At 51.3% G+C, this 17,416-nt stretch overlaps 1 protein-coding gene across 2 annotated transcripts in view; it reads left to right on the forward strand.

Moving 5' to 3' along the window:
- Nfatc2 (nuclear factor of activated T cells 2) overlaps positions 1-16,739 on the forward strand; it is a 107,800-nt gene extending 91,061 nt beyond the window's left edge. Inside the window, exons 10-11 of one of the 2 annotated variants that reach the window (XM_087910959.1) lie at positions 7,124-7,209; positions 12,638-16,739. In XM_087910959.1, coding sequence (XP_087767085.1) covers positions 7,124-7,167 — 44 coding nt within the window. In that variant the 3' untranslated portion in view covers positions 7,168-7,209; positions 12,638-16,739. The remainder of the gene's footprint in view (positions 1-7,123; positions 7,210-12,637) is intronic. The other variant, XM_087910958.1, reaches the window with a different exon arrangement.
- The last annotated feature ends 677 nt before the right edge of the window (positions 16,740-17,416 follow it).

Below are 17,416 nucleotides of genomic sequence, written 5' to 3' on the forward strand. Positions count from 1 at the left end.
TTGGCTTACAGAGGGAGTCTGAGACTAGCCTGGCCTTCCTGACCCAGTCTCTAAAACTTAAGGACTTTAAAAAAAATCCCTGCTTTTTCCATTGTCCTTCCTAAAAGTGAGAAAATTTTAATCATATAAAATGTAGGGCTCACAGTTTCAGTTGCTCTGTAAATGCTCATTATAGATAATAACATTTATAATGTATAGCGATACACTCAGGAATATGTATTTTGCATATTATATGTTACATTGTAGTGTGTGTGTGTGTGTGTGTGTGTGTGTGTGTGTGTGTGTGTGTGTGATGTACATTTTCATCCTGGGTTCAAGCAGAGCACAGGCTCTGGTCACTTTCTCTTAGTCCCGCCCTGCCCCTGTCTGTGACGTCTCGAGCTCTGTAAGAGGTGGCTGTGCTATATAATCTTCCAGGGTCTGGGTTTTGCCCCTAACAGGAGGGACAGTGTGTGGCTGGCTGATTCAGCCTTGGTGGTGTTCAGGCTGCCTCATCAGAGTGGCTGCTCCTGGGCTTCAGGTAAGCGTGGTGCCTGAACTCTGCGTGTCTTCTTGAACACACCCTTCACTCCACCAGAGAGATGGCTCCCTGAATTCCATGCTCGGGACTTCCTTTGGCTCTCTGATCAGTTGTCTGAACTGAGAGATGTATAGGGCCCCACTCGGTGCTGCAGGATCAACACTGTTGGGCCTCAGTCCATGCTTTTTATAAACTACCAGGGGTTCTGAATTCACCAAGTCTACGGGCTGATGAAGGACCCTTTCTCCCCTGACATCATTAAGAGGTATCATGTCACTTTCTAGGCATAGGAACCCCTCCCATTACCCTCTACTTGGAGTTGTCGTCTAGGGCCTTGGTTTTCTGAGTTAATCACTCATAGTCCCATCTGCTAAGATGTCCATTCTTCCCCATGGGGTCATCATTGGCTTCTTCACAGCAGACAGGGTTCTCCCGGGGCCTTGTCCCCTACATCAGTTTCTGTCTAGCCATGACGCACTTGTGTCAACCCTTTATGGGGGGGGTACATAAGCTGTGCTGACTTGTTAGACCTCTTGTGGGTCCTGGAACCGGCTGGCTATCTTCTGTCTTTTGCTATGTGTCCCTCCATTGAGCCAGCTCTCTGGCCCCCAGAACTCCCCTGAGTTTTAGGTCTACCTTAGATCATGGACTCTTCGACACAGTTAAGGAAAAGATCTTGCCCAGCAGATGAATGGTATGGCCCAAAGCTCAGGGCACCGTCCTCTGCCTTGTTCATGACCAGGACACATCCAAGGAGGACAGCCCTGAACATCAATACCAGAGATTTTTCCATCTGACCTCCACAGCCACCTGTACAATCTCTGCCTCTCTCTCACATACACACAGTCCCTGTACTACTAAGAGCTGCCTTCCAGAAGGCTGTGTTTCTAGCCATATGCCCAGGGTCTTGCTCTGACCCGTGCAGAGCCAGGAGTCTGTGCACACTGGTTCCTGCTAACAAGTCTCGTATGGGACGAAGTGGGGTGACATATCCAAACCTGGGACCTGGACAAGACCTGTATGCCATGCTTCTCTAGATGATACTCCAAAGGTGAACTTGACTGGCCAGCCACCCATCTCCCAGTAGCATCTCCTGTGCACCCCTGACACACAACCCTATTCCTCTTTAGGTCTCTAGACAGAGCTCTGGGTTATTGAAAACACTGCCCAAGGTGCCTAGTGGGTGTGGGTGGCCGGGGTCAGAGGGTGCTGGGGTGAAAGAGTGCTGGGGTCAGAGGGTGCTGGGGTTGGGTACCACAGCATCGTCCTGTATTGCTTGGATCTTACAGATGTGTGTATCTCCTAGGGCACAGTTGAAGGCAGGCAGCTCCTTCACCACCTTAGGGCTTGGTGCAAACTGCTCCGTCCACCCCCACCCAGCAACATGCCATTGCCTAGCTAGCACCTCTGCCTCACTTGCAATTAGAGGCTCAGAACTGCTGGGTTTACTCATCCTGAGAGCTGGGGACAGTTTGGAGTAGGGCACTTTTCTCAGAAGACCTGAGGCCTTGAAAGTCTGGCTGCTGGCTGCTGCTGCTGCTTCCCGAGGTCTCTGGTTTGCAGCATGGGGTGACTCAGAATTCTATTCCACACGTGGTCAGCCTGAGGCAACTGGTACTCCGTGGGGGCAGGATGTGATTTGTACTTCTGACCCTCCCCCTTCAAAGGAAGAGGACCTGCATGAGATGGATGTAGGCTAAGAGCTGCCATCTTCTGCCCAGGTTCCCATGTTGTGGTAAGGAGGCTGAGAAGATGGGTTCTTCCCCCTGCCCCCTGTAACTGTAACACCAGGCTGGCTGGGTCTTAGCCACCACCACTGATGCCTCTAAAGCTTGAAGTTAGGAATGACTGTTGCCTTTATAGAGGTGGCATGGGATGATCCTATGAAAGGACACAGCAGATTTGGACAACAGCAGTCTGGCTGTGAACAGTGTCTCCCGGTGATACCTGTCCTGAATTACAAGTCCCTTCCTTCGTGCGGCCCATACTGAGCAGTTAAGATGGAGAGCTGTGGAGTGAGGCTGCTAACAGGAGAGACCTGGAAACACATACAGATGCCAGGGACAGAGGGAGGGGAAGATGGGCAAGGATGCACACAGGCAATGTGGAGGTGACAGCGGCTCTCTGAGCAAGCCTTGTCACAGGCTGGCCCTGTGGTCCTGGACAGGGCAGTCCCTTAGCCTTGGTACCTGCCTGTGAGCTTGGCTCAGGACATTATGGAGAAATGACTTGGTCAAAACAGGTCTCTTGAGACTGTAGCATCAGGCAGGCTGTGTAACAAGATCATAGGCATCCATATCTTTACAGTCCAGGGCGCTGAATGCCCAAGATCAGGGTACCAGTGTAGACAGCTCTGTGCTGGGCTCTGCTGAGTTTACAGTTAGACCTTTCTGCTGCATCTGTAAGAGAGACATACAGACTGCCCCTGGGGCTCTTGGGAAGGCATTGTTCCCTCATGTCAACCTCATCTTGTATTTTGTGAAGTTTGGCACAGAACCTAGGGTTTTGTGCATGCTAGGGAAGCTCTCGATCCCCTAGCTTCATCCCTAGACTGTAGGCACCGTCTTCACATGCCATCACATAGGGACTAACAGCTCACAGTACAAACATGGGGATCAGAGAGAGTTCTGTCCACAAGTAGTCAGGAGGAGGGCTGGACTGAGTGGGCAAAGACACATATGCACGCCATATCAGTCACTCCAGGCAACCTCTGGGTCATAAGTACCACTGCTGGGCCAACAACTCCCATTAGAGGAGACTTAAGATGGGGTCCAGGCCTCACTTGGGTCCTGCAGGGCTTCTTTTCAGACAGGTAATGAATCTGGAGTGTAGAGGGAGGCACGTGTGCCTGGAGCCATCTGGGGCAAAGGGCAGACTTAAGTGCCCAGAACACAGGAGCAGGTGTTGTGGCAAGGAGTGCAGCATAGTCCAGGTCTGTGCACATGAAGCGGACTTACCTCGGCGTTGGAAGTCTATGGATACCTGTGTAGGGCATCCTGTGTTAAGGACTCGACTGTGAGCAGGTGGTAGCACTTGTGGCAGGGCATAGAAGAATCTAGAAGGCGAGTTTACGGGAGGGGCAGAAACCACCCAGTCACTTGGGAGTTGGGGATCTCACCCTCAGTGAAGGGAGACTCTGACCTGTGATAGGACGGGAACTGTGGGAGAAGCTTTTTTGCTGCTGTGGTTTGCACCTGCTCCTCCGGCGGGAGGGCTGAGCTGCCTTCCCCTGGCCTCCGTCCCACATGGCAGGCACACACAATCTCAGAAGTTGCCAAGTAGCCTTTGCCTAAGCCTTTCAAGCCACTGAGATGCACGGTTTCCCAAACAATTAGTTGTTTCTTCATCTCATTTGCGGTCACGGCTGCTCTGTGGGTTTGGATGGTTGTTTCCTGAACTCCGGTTCACAGAATCTTGCATCAGCCTTGATGTTAAGGCTTGCTTCACGGCCCGTCTTCTTGAAGAGCGAGCATACGGAAGGGAGAGGAAGCTGGCACGTGGCTCCGTTCAGAATGTTTCTGCTAGGCTTGCTGCTGAGACAGCTGTGTGGTCACTTGATTGACAGGAGAGGCGTTGCTCAGGAGACATTCTGCTGAGCTGGGGGAGCAGAAGCCGGCGCGGGTGAACTCAGCCTAGGAGGTCTTGACTTGATAGAGAGGCTACACTTCCTGGCATTTCTTCCTGGGCTCCAAATCCTTATGCAAGCATCTGAACATTGGGATGTGTTGATGTCCTGGAAGCAGGCTCTTCCCCTGGCCTACTGGAACCTTAGAGCCATCAGATTGAGCAGGCCCCTTGACCTGCCTCTGCTTCCCTTTGGCTCCACAACTCACAAATGCACAGCCCTTTCTAACATGTGCTGGGCCTTCTAGCCACGTGTGCCCGTGGCCCCAGGAGTCAGGAAGCCGGCAAGAGGGCAGATCCTTGACTCTGGCAACTTCTGTGTTTATTGTAATCAGTGTAGCTTAGGTAAATCACTTCTTGACTGTTGAATCACAGTGCCCGTGGCAGAAGAGTAGTGTGTCCTGTTTATTCTTCCTGTAGCCCTGTAGGAGACCCCCCAGAGTGGGCACTGAGTCTAGGACCAATGGTTTTGGGGCTTATGAGGAGGGTGCCTCAGGAATATGGAACTTTTACATAATGCCTCTTGATGTCCATCTCCATATTCCCAGAAATTGGCCAGAGCCCTCAAAGGGGTCCAGATAGCCTACTTTCTGTGTAACATGCAGGGGACAGGATAGTAGTCCTAGTTGCCAGAGGGTTCTAGACCCCCTTCTCTTTGTTAGGAGACGATAGGTAGCATTGCTGAGCACAGCTCATACCACAGCTGTGTCATATGACAGACTGTGCAAGAATTTGACTGCTACTGTGCTTTCATTCCAGAAGCTTCCAGAAGCAGTTAGCATCCTTGCTCAGTGCATCCTGAAGGTCTTTCAGATTTGGAAAACCCTAAATGGGAGTCCCTGGGGCTGGCTCCTGACTGACAGGCTCCCCAGGTCAGGAGAAGGGTATAGGGTGAAAAGATTTCCAGCCCCAGGAAGGCAAGGTTGGTTCAAGCCACAAAGGGGCTCCCTAGGAACAAGAGCTGGTATGTCACTACCAGAGAAAGGTTGGCGGGGACTGTAGGGCTTGGGTCATGGCAGGGACAAAACCTTTCTTGCTCTCAATAACCTGGCCTGAGAACAGCAGTTCCATCAAACCTGGAACCAGGTGCGAGGCTGTGGTTGGTGCTGCCTGCCTTTCACCAGCACAGGGGATATGGATGAGAGGTTGGAATCACGGACCCAAGTTGAGCTGTATGCCTCAGACTGAGAGAGGCCCTGCCCCTGGCTTTACGCTTCGGGCTTCCACCAAGAGCAGCTGAGAAAGCTCATCACTAACAGGAAGAGGTGCCGCACCTCGACTCACACAGTGAGGGTACAGACTCCCCTTCTTTGGTACCAGCTTTTCAGTCCATGGAGGCAGGGCAGGCAGGAACTCCGACTATAGCACTGAGTAATTTGGTGCTCTGGTCTTGAACATGTGTGTGTAACACTACCATCCCCCTCCGGGCTGCTTAGCTTGGTGTTATGGGGACACACCGAAACCCTTAGCTGTGTGGCATTTCTGAGCTCTTTTTCTAGTGCTGGCAGGCAGGAACCTAGCTGGAGGCTGAGGCCATGGAAGGACAGTTAGTCCCTCTTCCAGGACAGATGCAGAGGCATTGGAGTAGACAGGGGCCATAAGCTATGAGGTGTCAGCATTGCTGGGGATAGTCATGTGCATTTCTCACAGTGGGAACAAGGCTGGTGCTGGCATAGCAAACCCTGGGTTTGGGACATGCCTGTAATCTCATCATATGCAGATCAGAAGTTCAAGGCCATCCTTAGCTATATGACACGGTCTCAAAAGAAAAACAGTACACTGGGAATGAGGGGAAGTGGGGATTTTGAAGAAGTACCAGCTTTTGGGTCCACGGAGACAGAGGGTCCATAAATGAGTTTGAGTTATGTAAAGTTTGAGCATTATAGCAGACACCCTAACGATGCCATTCAGGGTGCTGGCCTGAGGTAAAACTCCTAACATGGCCTTGGCGAGGGTGTTATGTCTTTAACACCAGAAGGAATGGCCTGATAACGCTTGCTCTGGATTTTGGAGGAGCTGTCATAATGTAGACACGAAAGGCCAGACAGGGCTGTCTCAAGGCCTCATGCTCCCTGAACACTGGAGAGCAGCCCTCTGTGTCTCTAGAGAGACTAGGAAAGACAGGGTCCCCACATCTCTTACTGTCACTGTGAGAACAGATGGACAACTTGGACCATACAGTCCCAGGTCAGCCTTGGCCCCAGCCCTGTTGGAAGTTCTGGTGTGACTTGTATATGCTGAAAAGAAGCCCCTCCTCTCGGATGAGGCTCCAGGGAGTCCTGGCTCTCCTTGAGAGTAGATTCAAGTTCTGCACCCCCCCAAGTCCAACAGAAACCTCAGAGACATGCAGTTCTTTGCATCAAAGGAAGCTCAGGCCTACGTGTACCCTCCAGAGGGGACAGGGAAGACGAGGACTCTGAAAATTTGAGTTGACAAGAAGTCGCTCCAAGTAGAAGAGAAAAGACAATAGACGGGTTTAAAAACAATGGCAGGTCTCCTCCTCTGAGAAACAAAGGGTGTCTTCATTGCTCTGAGGGGCAGAGGCTTTGAAGAGAATTAACTTCGGGGAAACTCTTTAGGAAAGCTTGGGAACTCTGAGGTGCTACATCACAGTAGATGGGTCCCTCTTGGACTTCCTTTTCTGTAGGCTCCAGGGCAGCCAACATTTTCTCTGTGACAGCCATAGAGAGTGAGAGGCCTTCGGGGTTGCTTAGAGACATGTACAGCCCCTCATCTTGCTGTTGGATTTTGCCTCAGAGACTACTCCCATTTTGCATAAAGTCCCTCATCTCAGTGGTACTGACCCCAGTTGTTGCGTTCATTCAGGCCAGGAAGTTAATACAGAATCGGCCAGAAACTCTCGTCCAAGGGTGAAGTTCTGTCCTGGGTTGTGTAGCTAGGAACAAAGCTGAAGTATGATAGAGTTCAAAGGTAATTTTTCCTTTTCTTCTCAAAAATGATTTTGCACATCTTTTTCAGAACTGATAGACACACACCTTAGCTGGATACAAAACATATTATGAGACCGAGTGACTGGTCTTTGATCCGAGAAATCAAAGTGAAAGGTAACGGATTCTTCTACTTCTCCCTGGGGTCACCAGCTATGTTTGCTTACCTCGATTTTATGGTTACGTCAGAGAGAAAGCACCAACCACAAGACTCTCTGCTCATTGGCCAACTGTCCTTGCGGATTCCACTCCTGACAGTGCCAAGATTCTCAGTCTGAGATGGGGGTGGATGCAGGGGTTTGCATGCTGTCCTGGGGGACCCTGCACCATACAGGAATGGGGGTTCTGAATTGACAGAAGCTCTGGGAAGCCGATCAGGAGACCCAGGAGCAGGAGAGTGTGTGTGGCCTTCTCTAGTACACAAATGACCTTGCTTGGCTTCCTGTCTGCATTGACTTAACTGACTTTGACCCCTGGGGCTGCATAGAAGGATCAGGTGGCTGAACCAAACTGGATGGCGCAAGCTTGTCCTTGACAGTATAGTCCCTATGGGTAAAGCAGGAAGTGACGACTCTCCTGTGCCCTTGCCACATGATCAGCCTGACTTTGCGGCTGGGGTGCTGGGCCATGGCTGCCTTCCCACTTCTTTTTTGTCAGTGGAAGCAGCCCCTTTACCTCCCAGGCAAGGTCCAGATGCCCTTGGCAGAGTCACACTAAAAATCCCAGTAAAGAAATCAGTGCATAAAAGCCACGCCTGCTTTTACGCACATGAGCTGGCAGCTCAGACCCCAGTCCCCCACTTTCCCAAAGGCAAGGGATAAAGGTGCCTGATACTACAGTGCACCCTTCCTGGGAAGGCCAGGTACTCATCTCATGCAACAACAGGGATTCAGACTTTGCTGAGGTCAAGGGCAGTCACTGTACCAGCCACCCTCTGCTGAGCATCACCCACGGCCCAGGAATCAGGCTGGTAAAAACAGGAGATGTTTTCTGTGCAGAGTGAAGTCACTTACAAGGCCCAGGGTGCACGGTGCTTCTTGGGCCTGGGAACTTGGGAGAGGCCCCAACGGTCAGCCTCCCTCTGACCCCAACACTGACCTGGCCCTCGACCAATCGAGGGATTTTGTCCTTTCCACTGGGCCCGGATAGATGGCCTGGCTATGTTCTAGAGCGTGCTCTAGTGGTCTTAGGTGTCCAGAGCCCAGGAAGGGGTGGAGAAAAGATGCAAGGTACATTTCTCCAGAAAGTAAGCACCATGATTGCATCCTCAGGTAGCATCTGAGCTGTGAGTGACAGGAAAGACCCAGTCCTTCAAGACCAGAACTGAGCCTTGACTCTAGAGGACACTCCCCCGGATCTTCTCCTACATCCATCTTCTCTTTCCTGGTGGCAGCCTTGGGGGTCACACTGAAGTTAGAGACACGTTCGTCCTTAGCCCTGTCTTTAGCGGGGTTAGCAGCACCGTGGCGGCTGTCCCTCACCCATTCTGTTCTTAGTATATGTTGCTTTTGGTGGACCACCTGGCTCAAACCTGCCCACTGTAACTCAGAAGCTAGCTGGCCTTTTCCTGCACAAAATATACAGCGGGGATTCTGGGTCTCCAGAAACAAAAGAGGGTGAATACTACACCTCAGCACAATTTCTTGACCAGCATGAAGGCCGCAGATTAAATAAGTTGATATAGCAGGCCGGATTCACATCTAAATCTAAGACCCATTGCCTGCTGTGGCAAGGGACCTCCAGTCTCTAGAGCGCCTGTCCACAGCGTAGCCATGTTCCTAGGGCTGAGGTAGGAATTAAATAGTCCTGCCATGCTCAGAAAATCTGCATGGTTCATTCTCTTGTAGATGAAATTTCTCGGCCAGTACAAGCCACCTGAAACACCAACTGTGTGTACGGCCCTATGCACAGCACAGTCTGTGAGACTTACGGATCCAACACTGACTTCTAGGGGATGTGTGAGGGAAGGAATAGGTACTGTTGGAACAAAAACAGACAGGAAGTTAGATATGGAAGTGGGTTCGTCCTGTGTGGAGGCGCATGGACCAAGGTGGGAAGATAAGCTGGCAGAGGGAGGAGAGATACAGAGGAATTATGGGATGGATAAAAGGGGGGAGCAGACTCAAAATTCTGAGTCACCCTTGGGAGCCCTACCCAAGTCTGACATGGAGTCTGAAGTGTCTAGTCTTTTCGATCTGTGTCATCATGTCATTGCTGGGTATTTCCTGTGTCTGGGGCACAGGATACAGCCAGGTGTCTGAGCACACACAGCTTTAGCAAGTTGCCAGGAAGGGAGGGTATAGAAGAGCCTGTGTCCAAGTTGTGGCTGGCACGGGCAGAAGATGCAAACCTGAGAAAAGGCAAGGATGGCATCAGCCTGGTGGGGGACACAGAGGTTCAGAGGTTTGCTGGTGGCATGAATCAGAAGGTGGGAGCGGGAACTACGCATGCTTAGAGAGTGGTGGGCAGTGAGGTGGCTCACACAGGAACAGATGACAAGGTCCCTGAGGGGAACTCTGGAAAGCAGGTGGGGGATTGGCCCAGAGCAGGAGTTTGGGGTATAGGAGAATTAAATCATGATGAAAGAGAGAGAAAGGTGGACAGGAAAGGAACAAGACAGTGATGGGGCTGAGGGGGACTCTCCTTTCTAATGGGGAAAGATAAAGGGCAGACAGTCACAGTGGGCATTGTGGACTTCCTTCAAAGGGCAGCAGGCTGTCCTCTACCCTAGTGGCCTGCAAGGAGACACCTGGATGGAGAGGTTGAGCAGACCCCTCAGAACTTGGGGGCCCAAGTTTTAGCCTGATATAGAATAATGTAATTGCTATCATCGGGTTGGTGTATGTTCTAGAACTTTCTCCAGGGGTACGTAGGATTTCAGAAAGAAAAGCCACTACCACAGAGGTTGCTGGACGTGATAGCAACCACTATATAAGTCCGCAACGTAAAGATCTGAAATGGGAACCACTGCCTGAAGTTAGTAGGAAACATGGCACCTTAAGAGAGGACGACGGCACCTCTTTCTGGCTGTTGAGAGATGGTTTAGCCTCCCAGGCCTGCACTCCTCAGAGGGAGCTGACCCTGTATGAGGGCCCATGGTGCCCAAAGCAATATCTATTAGCTATTTTCAGCATACCTGGGCCGTGGGACGGTCCATGAAGGGTTGATTGCTTTTACCCCAGAGGCTGAGCAAACAAGGAAGACCGTTAGGATCCCGACTTTGAAAAGCTTCATGGAAGCTGCCAGTCCCTGCCCTCTGCTGCCAGTCCATGCCCTCTGCTGCCAGTCCCTGCCCTCTGAATTTGCTTCCATTCCATCTCCAGAGGGCTGGCAGCTCCCTGGGCCCTGGCAGTGCTGCGTCAGCAGAGCCGGAGTTGGCATCCTTCCTTGAGCTTCCCATTTTAGGCCCCAGTGATCGAGCTGGTGCCAGAACACTGAACTATAGTACCTGCACATGTGGTCCCAGTCAGCTGATCATAGGAGTCCAGCCCTGGGGTCCTATTAACAGAGCTATTTACCATCTCGTAAGTGTCCGTTACGATGACGTCCCAGGGCTCACTCTTGAGCATCCCTGACATCTAGCGCTCTGTTCTGCAGGCCCACACATCTTCTATCCAGGGCACTGTGGTCACTGAATTGGTGATGTACCCATGCTCACAGCACCAGGAAGCAGTAACCTTTTTGGACCCAGTTTATAGGCTGAGAAACTGAGGCACAGAGCGGTTCTGTCAGTAAAGCCAGGCTCATAATCAAGTCACAGCAGAAGTGGTATTCCGACCCCGACTGACTCCAGCACCCACTGAACTGAGCCCCACCTTCTCATGCAAAGCACTGTGGGTACACCAGCATACTCCTGACTGTGACCGCTGACAGCGTCGACCGCCATACACCAGGCTTGGGGCTGTTCTCCACTCCACGGTTGACATTCCCACAGCAGATTTTAGAAGTCCACTCATAGTGGTACACGCCTATGATCCCAACACTCGGAGACAGAGGCAGGAGGATTGCCCGTCGGTTCGGGGCCAGCCTTGGCTACGTCATGAGTGCCTAGACTGTATGTCCAGACCCCATCTCAAACATATTTTGTTTTAAGTGAAAACAGCCAGTGAGATGGCTCAGTGGGTAAAGGCACTTGGTGCCAAGCCCCATGACCCGAATTGTCTTTGAGACCCACATGGTGGGAGAGGACAGACGTCTACAGGTTGCCCTCTGACCTCTACTTACACACCATGACAAATCCTCACCCCAACACACATGCTGAATGTATAAGAGAAGACAGAGTGATCCTAAGGGGACCACGCTGCTATGACTCCGGCTCTAGAGACTCAGAGACAAACCTGGATTAGCCCATTCTTTTTAAAACTGTACCTATGCCCATCCCTGTTGACATGGGGTCACAGACTCACCCAGGCAGGGGCCTCCTAGGACAGCGCACCTCAGACTGCAGAGCCTGGCATGAGGAAGATCTCCACAGCTTCCTGCCCTGCCGTTTCGGGCTCTAACACTCAGGAAACAGCGCAGATGAAAAACTGAGGAGGGTGTGGGGAGAAATCTCCTTTCCATCCTGGGACTGGTTGATAAATGTTGCCAAAGATGTGCACTTAGTTTGGGGACAGGCTCTGCAGCCTCCCGCGTGTGCTGGTGACAAGAGCAGCTTATCTCTGGGGATGCTAAGGGAAACCCGTGACCAGATCTTTCATGCTAGGATCTCACACCCCATCCCAGTAACTCACACCTCAGATGAGCTGCCCAGTTGGCACAGGCCAAAGAGCTTCTCCGTGCCAGGGGCTGGCATTATGCCCACAGTTCCTAATGGAACCACACATGTACAAGGAAGGCAATTGGCTTCCAAGCCCCTGAGGACCCCTCCACTTATGGAGCCTTGAAACAAAATCTCTGAGTGGTGGCGGACCCCGCATTGTGCTGATGGAAGGAAGGAAGGAAGGAAGGAAGGAAGGAAGGAAGGAAGGAAGGAAGGAAAGAAGGAAGGAAGGAAAAGAAAGAAAAGAAAAAAAAGAAAAGAAACTTTGGGCTGGGTAGTGGTAGCACACGCCTTTAATCCCAGTACTTAGGAGGCAAGTGGATCTCTGTGAATTTGAGGCCAGCCCAGGCTACACAAAGAAACCCTGTCTCTAAAAACCAAGAAAAGGAAAAGAAAAAAAGAAATTTTATACAAGTGGGCAGTTAGCTATGACTGTGGAACCCACGCCCACCACCCCTGTTGTCTTTTTAAGGGCTCCTGAGTTTGGGATTTATTTATTTTTTTGGTCAGATGTGATAGGGTGCTTTTAGGACAAGATAGTCCCAGAAGCAGTTTGGTCAACACCAGTGACTTAAGTACCTGAGCTAATGGACAGGAAGGGGACAGTGGGACATGTTACCATGTGAGCAGCCAGCCGGGGGGGGGTTGGGCTTGGGTAGGCGCAGTGACATAGGTACAATGGCTAAAAGATCGCCACAGAGAAAACACAGGAAGTGACATCTAACTGGATGCCTGGTTTGGGTGACATCTCATGTGTTTGTTTTATTCTGTCTCCCTTTCTAGTTAATGAAATCATCAGGAAGGAGTTTTCAGGACCTGCCCCCCGAAATCAGACCTAGAAACAGCTATTATCGCAAGACGCCTTCCATCTTGGACCCCTTCTGTCTCCCCCTGCCTTCTCTGACTAGAACACTGTGTGGGCACAGCGCAGGCTGTTGGTGTGGGAGGCTGCTGCTTCTCAACGTTCAGCTCAGCTGATGTCCATGGTGACTGGATGAAAAGCCACTGCCTGCTGACCAAAGCCCCATTCTCAACTCACCAGGAAACTGAACTTGCCAGAGACCCGGAAGCTGGCCTGGGGGAGAGAACTGGGGAACTTCGATAGAGCCCCAGCCTACGGACATGGCTCCTCTCTCTCTTGAAGGGTGTTTAGACAGAGCAACCAAAAGAACATGGCCCTGGGCTCGAGAACCCCAATCTCTGCAGGAGCCAAAACCGGAGCGTCTCATCTCTGCCCCAGCTGGGCCATAGCAGAGCTTTGTTTGTTTTCAGTCTTCTTTCCGAAGCCAAACTGCCTTGCCCTGACAGGACGGACCACCTGTTCCAACTCCCGGCCTTAAGTTATAACACGTGTACATTGTTTGCCAGCTTCTGGGCCTTTGTTTTGTTTTTCTCTGCTTCAAAGAGCCAACCAAGGAGTCCACAGGCTGGGCCCTCTCAGCCAGCTCCTCCCTAACCCTGCCGCCTGCACCAGACCTCTGGTGGGATCCAGCCCGGGCTGCCTGTTGAGAACAAAACTTCCCAATGCTCCTCTCCACCCTCCTCCCAGACAGAGCCTCCTCCTCCCCGGAGCCGGAAGAACCTTCTGGGTCCTTGCATTGACTGTTACAGAGCTGAAGCCACCTAACCCAATCAAAACCTGCAGGTGTTTGTCATGACTGCCACCACACAGAACGACGGGGCTGAAATCTCCCCCTACCCTAAACTCAAAGCCGGAGCGTGCTGGCATAGCCCCATGGTTCTGTTCTTGCCTAGATGCACATCACATCACTGTGGAATCCAAGACGCTGCCACGTGAGCTGCACGTAACTCAGACAGATCTGCCCCAGCATGTGCCTTTGTGTGATCGAGGCCGGCTCGTGTGTCCTGTGGTGTCCTCTGCTCTCACACCACAGGTCTCCACAGTCTTCCTCCCCTGGTGCATTTTTTTTTTTTGTTTTCATTTTTTGTTTTTCCTTCCAACAGAGCCGCTTGTCTTCACCGCAGATGCCCCTCTACACATTGGGCAGGCATGTCAATGACTTTCTTGGCTCTGTCTGCTAGGTAGAGGGCCCGAATAGCAAGCCACAGTGGCTAAAGACCCATGATGGGTTTCTCACACTCTGGCTTCGACAAGGCCGTCCCAGGGTAAACCTTCTTGGGAGCTGAGCCAGCTATGGCTGGCTCTCCAGACAGAGACCCATACCCAGGGCTCAGCGTGAGCATGAAAGTGTGACTTCTTGGCTAATACAGCCTTTCTTCCCCCTAGCAGCAACACCGGGCTTCCCTCCACCTACCCCAAGCATACACCGGAGCGGGATTCTCTTTTGAACCCAGAATGTCCACAGGCAGTTGGGCACTAAGCCTCTGGTCCGAGGTACTTCCTAAACAAAGGAAGCCTCTGTGAAGCAATACCCACTTCTCTGGGGAAGGGTGACAAGGGCTTGGTGAGAGATCAGTTCTCACTTGCCCTGGCTGGGAGCCACTTTTTGCACATGAGGAATAGGGCTCTTCCTCGGATTATCTCAATGTTTTACCCAAGTGCCTTCCTGCAATTGTAGTGAACAGTTCAGCTGCATTGTGTATGGTGTGAGAAAGGGCTAACTCATTTCCTATTCATCTTCTAACCATATCAGCAAGAGGGCTTCCCGTAGTTCAGACTCCTGTACCTGTGTGTGTGTGTGTGTGTGCAAGAGGGCTTCCCATAGTTCAGACTCCTGTGTGTGTGTGCGCGCGCGCAAGAGGGCTTCCCATAATTCAGACTCCTGTGTCTCTCTGTGTGTGTGTGTGTGTGTGTGTGTGTGCGCACGTGCACAAGAGGGCTTCCCATAGTTCAGACTCCTGTGCCTGTGTCTGTATGTGCACATGTGTGCAAGAGGACTTCCCGTAGTTCAGACTCCTGTGCCTTCGTGCTTGTATGTGTGTGTGCGCGTGCCCTTCCCCCTAGACTTCCTTAGCTGAGTAGTCTAAGAAACCTTCTCATACACAAGTAGATCAGGAAGCCAGAAGAGAACGTCGCATTTGTTCCCAGACAGGCCAGAGAAAGTATACGAGCAGCAGGCAGCGATCCAAGGAGGTTTGGTCAGTCGCAGACGCCAGAAGGAAACTTCACTGGTAGTGATGGCTTATACACCATTCCCAGAGTGAGAAGATGTAGTCTGATCTAAGTCCGTGAGGAAAATGTGCCTGAGTAGTGAGGGTGGGTGTGTTGTATGTGAGTCTGAAGGGTTGAAGCAGAGATGTGTCCTTATGAACTCCACGGTGACGTTAGTGTGGCACTCGGACGGTTTCGTCTTGCTGAACGTGGTACTTAACTCTTCGAAGTCCGCACATCTGCCTGATTGTACAAAGACAGCTGCTGGGAAGTATATATATCCACCCAGATTAGGATGGTATTAAATTCTATTTTCTTACCTGGATTTTGGCGCTTTTTATCTGCCCTCAAAATATCTCATCCCTGTTGGAGTTAGAACATATTTATAAATGGTCAGATGTCCTTTTAAGTTTTTTTAAAACATATATATCTTGATTTTCTGTAAGAGAAATGGTGTATTCTTGAATTGTTTTCTCATTCCAGAAAAACAAATCCAAAGGCTTGGCTTGGGTCCTCATCAGGACCTCGGGATAGGAGAGAGGGAACTGGGACGAGAGAGCATCTTTTTCTTGCTTGAGAAAGATACCGACTCCTTCGACCTCAAGCCTGGGTTGTCCCTGAGAATTGTACACAAAGGGTTTAGTAGGTGGTTTTGATTTAAAGCCACCAAATCCTATCTTTTCATGGACTGACAAGATCCTAAAGGCAGGCTGATGCTGTCGGAACCAACCGTGTGGAGTTCTCACAGGTGGCCCCATGTACGGCATCCAAAGGACAGCCACCTTTTGTCCAGCACATCATAGCCATGGACAAAGTGAGCTGGTTACTCCCAAGACCTGGGATAGCTTGTTCACGTCCAGTGGTCTGGTCCTCTGTCGCATCACCACCAACCCTCAGCCACCAGTGGCACCGCCACACAGAGAGGTCGGAAGCAATGTACTTTGATCGTCACTCAGAACCAAAGAGAGACTGAGTTGGTTTGGTTTTGCACCACAGCGCTCAGCACTGACAGACTGTGGGGGAGCTACTGTGTCCATTAGGCACTCGGGAAAAGACACAGGGGTGGCCAGGCCAGGATAGACATTCCTGAACTCTGCGGGAAGGGCAGCCTTGAGGAACCTGACACACCTTCGCCGGTGGCTGGCGGCTCCCAACTTTGGCCATCATGGACCCAAACCAGCCAGTTGCAGAGCGAGAGCTTCTCCTGCAGCCCTGCCCGCTGCTAAAATGAGGCGACATCACCTTCACCGCTGACCAACTCACCCGTGCCTTGACATACAGCCGCCATCCTCGTCTTAACCCGGTTCGTTTACACCTGACATAACTCCAGTGTTGGGCAAGAGCAGTGCCTCCCTGAGCGGGCCCCTCTGGGATCACAGGGGGGACCTGGCAGTCAAAGGGTTAATACTGTCTCTGCGCAGCCCCTGAGGCAGATGGGAATAAATTCCCTGCCCTTTCAAGTTTTGGGTGGACTGGGTGCTGGTGGTGCTGTTGCTGTGACTAGGAGCCGCAGTGTTCTGGTTGGCCAGAGCATACTGTGGGAGCATCCCAGACATCCTAACAGAGAAGCCCCTGCTCCCCGTCACCTCTCAGCTCTCACAGTCTCGCCATCCTAGAGGTTGACCCGGTGATGCCTGAAGACCAGGGTTTGGGGAAAACTCCCGACTGTCTTGAGGAGTCAGAATATATCGCATTCCTATGCAAAACAATTTTAATCTCCAGTTTCATGTAGTTTATTTTTGCTATATGTAAAGTATTTTTATACGGCTTGTATGATGACAGCTTAGCAATAAAACAGTTGAGAGCAACTTTTCCCTGGCTGTGTCTGCTTCTCTGGGAGGCAGGGTTGCGGCAACCTCAGAAGTGGGGTTCAGATAGCACAAAGATTATCCTCTCAAGAGAAATATACTATCTACTTGATCTTGTGGCTCTGTCACCTTGGATAACTCAGATCTGCCCCATCCTCTCTACCCAAGGCTCTTGTCATCTTCCTACTGGTCCTCTTTCTGGGGTCACAGGCAGGAACAGACTTATGAGTCAGCCTTAGGCTAACTTCCAGGAAGTCCCAGAGTACCTGAAGTCATTTGGGGGCTTTCTGTTTGAACATCTAGCAAATCACCAGAGAAGAGAGGAGGGACCTTTTAAACCAGAAAACAAATATTCCAGAAAGTTCCAGGACTTTCTATCTGCCTTCCTCGTCAGAACAGCTTTTCCCCTTTCAGAGTTAAAGGGCCCCAGGGACGTGGAAGGATTTGCTATTTCTTAAGTATCGATATTAAACATCTTCTACCCTGAGAGCTTTGCTCTAAAGTCCTGGGCCCTGGGCCTCGGACACCCTCTCCACTCGACCATTTTCTGCCCTTGGAATGTTCTAGACTCCAACCCTGCTCCTTTCAATATCAGCAACCAGCAGGACCACGTGGACAGGTGTCCCAAGGCCTGACAGGAGCTTGCACAGGTCCTTGTAGCTGCAAATACCTACCCTGCCT

The sequence above is a fragment of the Myodes glareolus genome, chromosome 10, assembly GCF_982192425.1.
Source record: "Myodes glareolus chromosome 10, mMyoGla1.1, whole genome shotgun sequence".
In the NCBI taxonomy this organism is placed as follows: domain Eukaryota; kingdom Metazoa; phylum Chordata; class Mammalia; order Rodentia; family Cricetidae; genus Myodes; species Myodes glareolus.